The following is a 12353-nucleotide window of genomic DNA, read 5'->3' on the forward strand; positions in this document are numbered from 1 at the left end:
ACATTAACTGAGACACTAATTAACAGGAAAAGATGTGTTGTCGACTAACACTAACACTAAACACATCAAAGTTAAGGTAAAGACTAATTAAGCAGTTCTTTCCTTGAGATTTAATACATACATAAGCTAGGCCCATAGCCAAAATCACCGAAAGGAGGAAACCCAGGAACAAAGATCAGATTTAGTAGCGGAAACTGCGGTGGAGGAGGCGGTGGGCCGTAGCATCTGGTCATCATCGTAAGGTGGATGTTGCCATGTTGGGATACAAACTAAGTCCCACATCTGAAGTTTAAAGAGACTATTATTAATATATAAAGGGTTAGGGTCAATCTACTAATTGCCAATTGGTTTTTAGTTAATCCAAGATAAGCCCAAATTTAACATGGTATCAGAATCCAAGGTTAAAATTCTGGTGGACTTAGAAAAGTGGATACAGACATGCCTCTTGTTAACCTGAGTAATGGGGGCCCAAGAAGGGGTTTATTATCAGTCCAAGTGGGATCGGTTCGAGATGGAGTTATCATCTCGTGGAGGCGTGTCAAGATCTCATATGTGGTCTTTGGTTTGAAGGGGAGATTGTTGGGATACAAACCAAGTCCCACATCTGAAGTTTAAAGAGACTATCATTAATATATAAAGGGTTAGGGTCAATCTACTAATTGCCAATTGGTTTTTAGTTAGAAGCCCAAGATAAGCCCAAATTTAACAGTAGATCTGTTGTTGTTTGTGCTTCTATAGCCGAGTCCATAAAAAAACCCTTCAGCCTCTTGCACATCGTTGAAGATCTTAGTCATCTTAATGAAAACCCTAGCGGTTAATTCGCTATCTGAACCGGCATGGTGAGCAGTACCAACACGGTCAAGTCCCAACGCATCTGCTAGATGCTCTAGCCCTAGACGGAAACCAAGCCCTTCGTATCTATCCGCCATAGCTTTCAGATCAAAAACAGAGCCGAGGGTTCTAGCTACGGCTTTCGCAAACCTCACAGGAGTCACGGGTATAGATTTTCCTCTGGTGAAACACTTCAACATCTACGTGATATCATACGACCCATGAAACGTCACCCAAGTGATGTTCCTCGTACTCTTCAGAATCCAAGAGAGATCGCTGAAAAAACCCTCGATTTCAATTCTTTGGGCTCTAATCTTCTTCAGATCTAGACCGTTGTGTTTTAGGAAATCGATGGACTTGTCGTTTCTCGCGTCTTCAGCATCTCCGAAATCCCAGAAGTTGATCTCCCAAGTTCCACCGACTCTTCCGTTGCTGTCGAACAGAGTTAGACCTAAATGGATCAGTTTCGTTCTGTTTACACTGAAGCTCATATCGATATATCGTTGATCGTCCGAAGCGTGTTGTGGTGTATCCCTTAAACTACCTGGAAACTCAATATCAAAGGCGATAAAACGGTAGTTTCTCAGACAATCTTTGATCGAACTCATCTCTTCGTTACGATTCCAACTCTAAATCTCAGGGCAATTTTTGATCGAACTCATATGTGTTTTTTTGTTGGTACTAGCTGAGAGAAAAAGTAAATAAATAAGTCATTGAAATACCAATACATATAGGTTTTTTTTTCTTGAAATTGTTATTTTGGAATATGGATTTTAGAAAAAGGAAAATTTTCTTTTGTCAATTTTGTTGATTTATTATTTCCTTTAAATTTCCTTTTTCAGTTTTGTTGATTTATTATTTTCTTTTATATTACTGTTTGAATTTTTTTCATAATTACATAAATACCAATTTCTCTTTTACAAAAACAAATAGGGAGGTTTGAAACTTTTTTTTTGTTTGGGTTAGTTACATTTAGAGAGTTTCTTTTCCGTCATGGAATTTTGGACATCTTTATTTATTTTTGTTTTGGTTATTATTGAAAGATATAAAAATCGATTAAACAATTTTCTCAATATATGTCATCACTTTGAGTGTCACAAGACATAAGACTCAACATAATAAAAACAATGCTACAAACTCATTACTATTTTTGTTGTTGTCTGAAATGAAAACAGAATTAAACCTATTTTTTTAACATATTTCATTACTAGCTATCTTAGGAAATTTCCTTTTTTCCTTTGTTGGAGATTTATTATTGCCGTTTACAAAATTTTCTGATAATTACATGCACTTTTCAGATCTTTGTAATACCCATTTCCTTTTTACAAAACCATATTAAATGAACCGACACAGATTAAGTGGTTCCAAACTTTTTTTTTGGTTACCAGTGGAGATTATCTTCTCTAGGCCTGGGTATTCGGTTAACCGTTCGGGTTTGGTTCGGTTGTGTTTAGTTTCGGTTAATTTGGTTATAGTAATATAATAACTATTTTGGATATTTTAGAAATTTTGGTTCGGTTCGATTTTAGTTCGGTTAATTGAAGAAATAACCATAACTAATATAAATTATATTGAAATTAACCAAATAAACTTAACATAACCAAAAGAAACCAAAGATAACCAGATATAACCAAAATTAACCAAAAATACATTACAAAAATATAAAAAAGGGAAAAATATTGATCCGATTTTACAAAATAGCATTTAACTTGGTAAATCAATAATAAAAATATTTAAATATATTGATTATGTAAAATATTTCGTTGTTTTGAATGTAGAAATAATTAATATTTTATAGTTTTGCATAATATTTTGAGTATATTCTAGGTTTTTGAATATTTTGGTTAACCATTTAATTGTCGGTTTGGTTCGGTTTGGTTTCGGTTAGTTTGGATATAGGATTTTACTAACCATTCGGTTATTTGAGGAACTTCGGTTCGGTTTCGGTTTAATTTTTTCGGTTCGATTCGGTCAGTTATTTGGTTACCGGTTATTTTGCCCAGCCCTATTCTTTTCCATTATGGAATTTTGGACATATTTAATTTTTTTTTTTGGCTATTAAAAGATATAAAAGTCCATTAAACAATTTTCTCAATATGTGTCATCACTTTGAGTGTCATAAGACATAAAAGTCAACATAATACCAATGCTACAAACTCTCAGATTACTATTTTTGTTGTTGTCTAAAATCATACAAGAATTAAACCTATTTTGTCTGCTGTGGTGGTAGGGTTTTTATAAGCTGATAAAAATTAGGGTTTTCATTTTTTTCTAAGAAACTTAATAAATTCTTTCAAAAATGAATTAAACTATATAAAAGAAATCTCCATACAGTTACCAAGAATATTGTTTATAGGATAATATTGTGAATCTCTTTATTCACCTCTTTATAAAATAAAAAAACAAAATTTGTATACATTATTGTAAAATAAAAAACTCAAACTGTTCTTTTATAAACCAAACTGATATATAATTCCGTTGTAATTGTAAAATTTAAACCCAACCACCTCATTTGTAAACCTAAACCGATATCAAATTTTGTTCTAATTATAAAATCTAAACTTTAACCACCTCATTTGTAAATCCAAACCGACATACTATTTTGTTTAAATTGTAAAATCTATACCCTAACCACCTCATTTGTAAACACAAACCGACATATAATTTCGTTTTAATTGTAAAATCTAAATCATAACCACCTTATTTGTAAACATAAACCAACATATAATTTCGTTTTTATTGTAAAATCTAAATCTTAATCACTTTATTTGTAAACTTAAACTGATATATAATTTCGTTCTAATTGTAAAATCGAAATTATAATTCTCATTTATAAATTCAAACCGATATATAAACTTGTTTAGTTGTTAAATTTAAACTAAATTAATATTCAACTATTTTCTTAATTAAAAGTTGTTTAACTGATTTGTTTTACTTTTCAATTTAATTTAGATTTATTTTTTTAAATGAAATATTAGATGAAATATTCTGATTGCTTGAAACGAGAGGAGATGAATACAAGTATTTTTCTTGTTTATATTGACCACACGTCCGTAAACAAAAAAGTCAAAACAAAAAAGTCTCAACCGGCGGCAAAGAGGTAAAGGCTCTCTGTTCTACGGTAGTTGGGTTTCATTTGGAAACAGTGACGTTCAAGTACGTGTCACGGCTATGGGGAATTTATTTCAGAATCGTGAGGGATCTTCCACTTCTCATCTCACAGCTCCTCTGGCTTTCAAAGGCAATCAGAAACAGGTTTGTTGATGATCTTTTGGTTGTAGCGTGGAAAAAAAAAACATCTCAACCTTTGACCTTTTAACATATGTTGCTATACGTACGATAGATTCTTTTACTTACTATATATAAATACTTGAATTCTCAAATGCTTGGTAGATTGGACAGGGTCGTGAGAGAGAAGTGTTTACACACTTTGTGTCACTTCCGTTAGCTACATATCCTGAGTTGAAGAAAAAACTTGAGGCTTTTCAGAATTCTATATTGGGTAACAACAATGATACTAAGATTCTTCCACTCAAGTTTCAAAATACTTTAGCTCGTAAGTCCAAAAACAGAGGAAATAATGAATTAATGAGTTTCTAGTGTATAGAACTTGTTTTAATGACATGCCCTTTTAATATTGGACAGAGATGGGAATCGAAAAATCGATTTTTGTTTCGCCCAAAACTTTCCATTTGACTGTGGTAATGTTAAAGTTAGAGAACAATGAATCTGTGGTCAAAGCTCAGAATATTCTTAAGGTATATTATTAATTTCCTCTGTATTAAGAGATATAGTATGCTTCTTTATCTTCTACGATTGCTTTGATGATTGAGGTGTTGTCTTTTTTTTTTTTCTTCTGAAAATCAGAGTATTTCTCCTAATGTGAGGCAGGCTTTGAAGAACCGACCTGTCTTCACTAGACTCAGGGGATTGGTAAGATGACACATATTGCATTACTACATTTTAGTGGCTTTGAAACATAGTCTTTGACTCAATCCCAAATGGTCTGCTATGTGTTTATCTTTTTTTTTGTTTTTCTTGTTAAGGAATGTATGAATGGATCTTTAGACAAAACCCGCGTTCTCTATGCTCCTGTTGAAGAAGTTGGGCATGAGGGTCGCCTGCTAAGCGCTTGTCGTATCCTAATTAATATCTCTAAGAGCTTATTTTTACTTGACCAAACACATGACTTCAAAATTTCTATGCAAGAGCTTTAATTTTGAACTCTTCACTACAACAAATATTCACATTGATAGCACATGACTATAGCTCATTTTTCACAACTGCTATGAAAGAGTAACTATTTTTTCGATTACTCTATAATAGCACTAAAATAATGCAAAGAAACAAAATCATTGGGGGGAACCTAAAATCACATATTCCGCCAACATTTGCTCGAAAATATTGACTTAAGCGCTATAACTTAGAAAATATTCACTTAAGCGCCATAACTTTTCCTTTCTTTTACATTGGTTTGGAGACAAAAAAAAAAAAAAGGTTTGGACAAAAAAAAAAACAGTTCCTGAGGAAACCATCTTCTCCTCCATCCATCATCCTCGCAGATCTACTCCGCCACTATTGCTGAACCGTCTCTCCCACCCTCTTTCATCTTATCCTTCTCATCCATCTCCCATTCCGTCGACCCAGCTCACCCAAACCCTAAATCGAAATTTTGGTTGATTTAGGGTTTATGCCTCATCTTCCTTGTCTCTCTCTCACCTTGTTGGCTCTCTCAATGAGGAGCTTGATTCCGATTTAGGGTTTATGCTCATCGTCCTCATTTCTCCTTTTCTCTCTCCGTAGCCAGCCATTACCATGGCTTCTCGAGCTATACTCGATTATGTATCAACTCACTCCTACTTACACCAGGTCTCTCTCACTTCTGATTCAATTTTCTTTGTTTGATTTTCTTTTGTTGGTTGAATTGTGTTTTGAATTTTTGGTTTGATTGTGTTTTTAAAGATTCGATTTGGTGCTCTTCTGTGGGAGTAAGAAGGAGAAGCTCTTGAATCTTTGAACCTTTCGTCTCTCATCTCAAATTCGCTAGAGATCAGATCTCTAGAGGCGGTTACTCCATCTTTCTTCATCCTCCTTCTTCTCACTCTCCTTGGATTACCAAATCCACTTTTGATCGGTAATTTCAATTCCCTGAATCCCGATTCTTCAATTTTTTTGTTGACAATTTCTAAATTCAGATTCTAATTATGTCAAATTGTTGCTGATTACGTTTCTTTGAATTTGTAGATTTGTGAGATTTGTAAACACGCCTGTGATTATCGAGAGATTTGCTACTCTGGAGAAAGAAATTGAGCATTCTATTCAAGCTAATGAAATTGCCAATGCTGCTGCTGATGCTGAGCAATTACAAACACAAATGGTGATGCTAATTCTGGAGTAAGTAGTAATCTAAGGAAGTTGAAAGAGTCATTCAAGGTAAACTTGTGGTTTCGAGTTGTATTGTGTCTTCTTAAAACACGGAGGATATTGCTTCTGTAGGATTCCGATAAGTTTTGGTGGTTGCAGAGAAAGTCGTGCAGTAGATATAGAGTCACTATGTGTTCTAGCCGGAAAGCTGGTCTGGTCTGTTTGCATTGATCTTCACATTTTGGACTATGGAGGGTAGCTTTACTTGGCTGCATTTCTTCTTCATGTGTACGTTCTTGTTGTAACAATGATCTTTTATGTGTATTTTGTTGCTCACTCTCTAATATGAACTTGGTTTTTTTTTTCAGAGCCCAAGTTGTTGTAAAGGAGATTGAAAAGTTATTTTTTTCAGAAAACCACATGTTAGAATATTTCATTACATTTATATGACACCTCTTGTCTTCTAACTCTCTGAATCTTTGACGAATTAGAGATATGGTGCAAGGCAGTGCAAGTGTGGATCGGAGGACCTTGCTCTGTCCATGACATCAACTCTTGCTCTCTCTCGGAACAACCTGTAAGTGGTAACATTTTTTTCATTCTTCTTCTTATCTGAGTCATTGCTTGACCTACTTAGTAGGAGTTGCTCATGCTTCATTTGATATGTTTCATATGTACTCTTTCATATGTTTCAATCTACTCTTTAGTTATTTAATTCGCATATCTACAGGCCAAAGAAAACTTACAAGGATCCCGACGGTGGAAGGCAACGGTTCTTACTGGAACTTGAATTCATTCAATGTCTTGCCAATCCTACTTACATCCACTGTTAGTTTCTCTTCTTCTTTTCCCTTCTATAGTTTATGAGGATTCGTTCTAGGGTTTAGTCTTTGTGCTTTTTTAAGTGTTTGCCCTTATCCTTTGGGTTCTGCTGTTTTGTAGACCTGGCACAGAATCGGTATTTTGAAGATGAAGCATTTATTGAATACTTGAACTATCATCAATATTGGCAGCGACCAGAGTACATCAAGTTCATAAAGTGAACTAGTAGCTGTTCATTGGACTGTTTCAAGAAACGCTAAGTGAGCAGCTAAAAGAGAGCCTTTGCTACAAGTAAGAAAGGCTTGGATGGGTTACATGTACATGTCAAATAGTGTTTCAATTCTTTTTAGTGTTAGTTTTATTTTATTTAAGACTTGGTGACATGTAAGACTTATTTTGGTTAATGTAATTTTTGTTATGTATGTTGATTATTTTATGAAATGTAAAAATATAAATATATTTAAATAAATTTTGAAAAAAAAATTATAATAACAAATAAAACAGCATGAATTTTGTGATCCAATACAATATATTATAGCATTCGATTAGTGCTATGATATAATTACGGTAAAAACTCCTAACATAGCGTGTAAAATGTCTTACAACATTATCTTTAAAATTTTGAAAAACAAGATTACATAGTATTATACCATAGCATACGAATTTTGCGCTATCATATGTGAGGTACCTACAATAACAGTGGCCTAACATAGCGTTTGTAAAAGAGCTATGAATTACATATTATAGCGTTTCTCTCGTGCTAACAATATACATATTTGTTGTAGTGCTTTGACTCTCTAGTTCAGATGTTATAATTGATGCATTTGTAAATGCTGGATTTGTTGGTAAAGACGCAAAGTCACGCTTGAAGGTAATGCTGCAAACTCTCCTATTGGTTTTACTAGGACAAAGAAAGTGATCCATTGAAAAAAAAACATTAATTCTCTTTACTTCTCCTACATGCTTGTTCCGTATTTTGCAGCTACATGCCACAGTGATGAATGCAAGCTACAGAAAAGATAAAAGCAAAAAGATGGATACTTTTGATGCGCGAGAGATACACAAAGAGTTTGGGAACAAGGATTGGGGAACATATTTAATCAGAGAAGCTCATATCTCACAACGCTTTAAATATGACCCGAATGGTTACTTCCATTGCTGCGCTTCACTACCTTTTCCACATAAGTGACATTGCAAACAATCAAATCTCCTCCACATGTTTTGTTGTATGAAAAATTGATGTTTTCTCGGAGAAAACTATGATCAGTGTTGGTACATATGTCAATATGTAACTGTTTCTATCTAATGTGCATGTGTCACAGCAATTGGTAACACAAAGGGTTGTAACTTGTGTTTGTAAAAATATGATAGTTTTGGACAGTGTATAGTATTGTAATGTACACATTTGCTAGCTAGACTTGACAATATACTTAGGGGTCATAACAAAGATTTGAAAGTATATGGTAAAATATAATAATTTCTGGAAATAATGGGGGGTTAGTAGTAAATAGTCGTAAATACTAGCGGAACAAAAATTTATCTGACGGCGGCTGATCACCGGAAGAGGAGGAGAGTAAGATGTTAACTTGCAGGACTCTGCTTAGGTTCGTTCTCTCTTTCAAATAAAAATTGATTCTTTCTTCTAAATTCGATAATTTAATATCAATTCAACAGAACCCAAAACTTAATTTTCTCCCTTTTGTGGGTTGGATTAAAAAAATCGTGAAAAGTGTTTGATTCTGCCTTGCTTGCTTCTGTTTGTTTTGGTAATTTCCTAGGATTGATCGTGTATTCGGGTTTACGAGTAGATGTTTTCGATCGAAGTCGGTAAAGTTCAATACTTTGTTGTCTCCTTGGCATTTGTTAGTACTGTAGTTTTTAGGAAGTGTAATCTTTATAAGTGCTCTGAGATTGTTTTGAACTTTTGATGTTTTGTGGTGGCTACACCACTTCAACGTGGCAGGAATCTTTTAGTATCTTGAGCTATAGGGTAAGTGAGAAGAGTGTCATGGATGAATTCAAGAAGCAGAAGAAGATGGTAAATTTAGTGTGGAGACCTATCTCCACTCAATCCTCTTCAGTTATTGCAGGCTAGCATCTTTTACTTTTAGGCTGTTTAATTGTATGGTTTTGTTCAGATTTAAAAACATTGCTTTCTTATGATGAGACAGAAGCTGGAAATGATGTCCGAGAAGCAGCTCAGTGTAGCAAATCAAGTGATGTTTCTGAAGAAGTTATTGAAGGAGGAAGGAGTGAGACAGCCTCAGTTGTATCCGCTGGAAAGCATTCAGTTTCTCTTGAGGTCCTTTTTTGTATATGTTACTTGAAGTTTCTTGTTTCAACTACTTTAACTGACTTTTGTGTGATTGGTTTTAGGTTGGGGCTTCTTTGATTAAGTTCATTAGAGGGAAAGAGTAAGATTTGTTCTAGTTTCTTAATCATATACTTCGAGGCTTTCTTCAACCCCGCATGTCTCTATGTGCTAATGGGTTTGCATTCTTTGCAAAAGAGGAACTACGCAGATGAAACTTGAAGAGGAAATGGGAGTGAAGATCATTCTTCCATCATCAAGGAATGAAGACCACATCAGTAAGTTTTTGAAAGCAACTGTAATGTATATAACTTGATGTCTATGCCCTTAAACCTGGCTGGCTGACTAGCTACCATTTTCCAACTCATTTTTGTTCAACAATTGTATCCTTTGTCTTTGCAGTCATTGAAGGTGGTTCAGTGGACTGTGTGACTAAAGCTTCAGAAAGAATAGAGACCATTATCGATGAGGTTCCTTATTATTTCACTTTGATCCTTAGTATCATGCTTGGCCTTTTCTTTTCCTTTTCCTTTTTGTTCTCCTTTTTTTCCTTTCTGATTCTGCGCATTGAAACTCACATTCTAGGTTGTACGGAGTCCGAGTCTTGATTACTCACACTTTGTATCACTTCCATTAGCCATACACCCTGAGTTAGTTGAAAAGCTAGTGAACTTTCAGAACTCTATACTCGGAAACAATAGCATAGCTGGTGATGAACAAGATGACCAAGCTGATAGATCAACCACAAGTGTGGCGGTTGATCCAAAAGCTAATAGTGAAACAAACCAGGTCAATGTGGATATCAAGAGCATACCAATTGTCAGTTACCCGCCTAAGGCCAAAGCAAAGTCATCTACTTTATTGGGTAAGAAAATTACTAAAATCATTGAATCTGAGATAGAAAACTTGGTCTCTCTTCTATAGTCAATAAATTCTATGCGTTGACAGACTTGGGGATTGAGAAGTCCATTTTTATTAAGCCGACTACTTTTCACTTGACTGTGCTTATGCTCAAGTTATGGAACAAAGATCGTGTCAATGCAGCGCGTGATATTCTAAAGGTAATTTCTTTTTTAAGAAATGGTTTCATTCATTTAGAAATGCTTCACGAATTTGAGTGTTTTCAATTCTTAAATCCAGAGTATATCTCCTAGCGTGATGGACGCTTTGGATAACAGACCAATATTCATAAGACTTAAAGGATTGGTAAGATGATACATCATCCTTGGCTTTATTTATATTTTTTACGATTCATTTTGTGGTATATTGTCATTTTGTGGTATCTTCTTAAGGACTGTATGAGAGGACCATTGGCCAAGGCTCGTGTGATTTATGTTCCCGTTGAAGAAATTGGCGATGAAGGCCGGCTTTTACGTGCCTGTCGTATCCTTGTTATTAGTAGGATAAATGTTATTTTTTTATCACTTATCAGTGGGGCATAGTTTAGATTAAGGCTTTAGTGTATGTGCTTTTGATTTTCTTAATCCCAAGCTTAGAAGTTATTACTGATGCATTTGTGAAAGCTGGGCTTGTTCTCGAGAAAGATGCTAAGCAGAGCTTGAAGGTAAGAGCTTTCTGGTGAGATGGTTGCAGCCACTTTAATTTTTTTGGCTGAAAGCTCAAAACTAATGGACTTGAAAGTGCTTTGGTTTACTTTATTTTTCCATTCGTTTTTGTTTGCAGCTGCACGCGACCGTGATGAATGCGAGGCACAGGAAAAGGAGGTGATTGATTCCCAATTCCAGGTTTATGTTCAGATAAAAAGGAAACAAAACTCTGATTATTAGGAAAAAAATATAACTTGTGTTCTCAGAAAGGACAATAGGAAGAGGATGGAGACGTTTGATGCAAGAGAGATACACAAACAGTTTGGAAATGAAGATTGGGGAGAATATCTGATCCGAGAAGCTCATCTCTCACAGCGATTTGTGTTCGACCAGAACGGTTATTACCGTTGCTGTGCGTCAATACCATTCCCAGGAGAGCACAGAGCCTGAGATGAAACATGGAACCCGTCACAGTCTTAAAATCTCAAGCTTTTTCACAGGTTTTTTTGGTCCCAACAACATTAATAATCTCGCTGTTTCGTATTAATAAATCAGTATGCGGAGTTGTATGAACACTTACCACCAGTGACAACTTTGAGAGAGAAGCAAATAAAATTGTAAGTTAAAACTTCATAATAATATAATTGAGTCCAAGATTTGTAGGATATGATATCAATATTTGTACCGAGTCCCAAGATCCCAATTCCCTCCAAGTAGTAGTAACACATCAAAATAAATAAAAAGAAATAAGTAGCTCGGATGCCACACACACCATGTGGGGATCCTTCATTAGCTCGAACCGAAATCTCAGTTCGTGCTCTTGACAAACTCCAAGAAGTTGAATAGTGTGTGTGGTTATGGCATATTGAAGACACGCTTATAGAGGGTATCACACCAACTAACAACTCTACTCACAATCGAGCAGACTTAGACTCACTTCTCACACAATTTCAAGAACTTTTTTGTGACCCCGTCTTATTTCCTTTTCCTTGGAGATTGCTTGTTTAGATTTTATTATAAATATGGATGCAGTCTCGTATGTGAGAGGCATCCAAGCAATTGAGAGCTTTGGAGGTTTTATCGGATTATTCCGAGGGAGAGAATTGTTCTCTTTGGGTTTTGTCAAGATACTGCACTGTTATTACACGTACGCAGAGCAGTGACTACCTCTTAATAAAATGGGCAAATGCTCTAAACCACAGTTTATGTCATAATCTTATAAACCACATTACTCAACAATCTTCTTAAAATTGATACTCTAAAAAAGTCATTTTACAAGGTTTCTCTAATATATCTAACATTTATCATTATTTTCTTTGTTTGGTTGTAGATCTTGATCTCAAATATATTTTGGGCTTTTGTTTTTATTTTTTAGACTATATTGTTAACCATTGAACATATTGATATAAATTTTTGTCCAAAGCCTCTAAATCTCTGAGCATGATACTGCTTACACGGTAAAAAAAAAAGTTCTTAAT

The 12353-nt window shown here is 34.8% G+C and overlaps 2 protein-coding genes, 1 long non-coding RNA gene and 1 pseudogene across 9 annotated transcripts; 3 read left to right on the forward strand and 1 right to left on the reverse strand.

Moving 5' to 3' along the window:
* Positions 1 to 144: 144 nt before the first annotated feature.
* On the reverse strand, positions 145 to 1533 carry LOC104748230 (putative CCR4-associated factor 1 homolog 8 pseudogene; annotated as a pseudogene).
* A 2372-nt stretch (positions 1534 to 3905) lies between these two features.
* On the forward strand, positions 3906 to 8460 carry LOC104745951 (uncharacterized). Of its 2 annotated transcripts, none has more exons than XM_019237065.2 (7): positions 3906 to 4086; positions 4225 to 4387; positions 4477 to 4589; positions 4699 to 4764; positions 4878 to 4968; positions 7824 to 7888; positions 8000 to 8460. In XM_019237065.2, the coding sequence occupies exons 1-7, from the start codon at positions 4003 to 4005 to the stop codon at positions 8204 to 8206; spliced, it is 789 nt and encodes a 262-aa protein (XP_019092610.2). In that variant the 5' UTR covers positions 3906 to 4002; the 3' UTR covers positions 8207 to 8460. The 2 variants fall into 2 exon arrangements, with proteins under 2 accessions (XP_019092610.2, XP_087344799.1); XM_087488673.1 differs by having other exon boundaries at positions 4234 to 4387.
* LOC104745950 (uncharacterized) lies at positions 6178 to 7439 on the forward strand. Its single transcript, XR_015582354.1, has 5 exons — positions 6178 to 6264; positions 6355 to 6483; positions 6564 to 6772; positions 6926 to 7023; positions 7138 to 7439. It is a non-coding gene; the product is annotated as an uncharacterized LOC104745950 (long non-coding RNA).
* Positions 8322 to 11540, forward strand: LOC104745952 (uncharacterized). Of its 6 annotated transcripts, none has more exons than XM_010467334.3 (14): positions 8322 to 8621; positions 8796 to 8844; positions 8981 to 9107; positions 9189 to 9319; positions 9394 to 9431; positions 9527 to 9606; positions 9731 to 9798; positions 9914 to 10193; positions 10277 to 10389; positions 10469 to 10534; positions 10621 to 10711; positions 10825 to 10892; positions 11012 to 11052; positions 11142 to 11540. In XM_010467334.3, exons 1-14 carry the CDS (start codon positions 8596 to 8598, stop codon positions 11323 to 11325), a joined length of 1362 nt encoding a protein of 453 aa, XP_010465636.2. In that variant the 5' UTR covers positions 8322 to 8595; the 3' UTR covers positions 11326 to 11540. The 6 variants fall into 6 exon arrangements, with proteins under 6 accessions (XP_010465636.2, XP_010465637.2, XP_087344795.1 ...); XM_087488669.1 differs by having other exon boundaries at positions 8432 to 8621; positions 8796 to 8840; XM_087488670.1 differs by having other exon boundaries at positions 8480 to 8621; positions 10825 to 10906.
* The last annotated feature ends 813 nt before the right edge of the window (positions 11541 to 12353 follow it).

The sequence above is a fragment of the Camelina sativa genome, chromosome 15 (genome assembly GCF_030686135.1).
Source record: "Camelina sativa cultivar CO46 ecotype springtype chromosome 15, ASM3068613v1".
Lineage (NCBI taxonomy): Eukaryota > Viridiplantae > Streptophyta > Magnoliopsida > Brassicales > Brassicaceae > Camelina > Camelina sativa.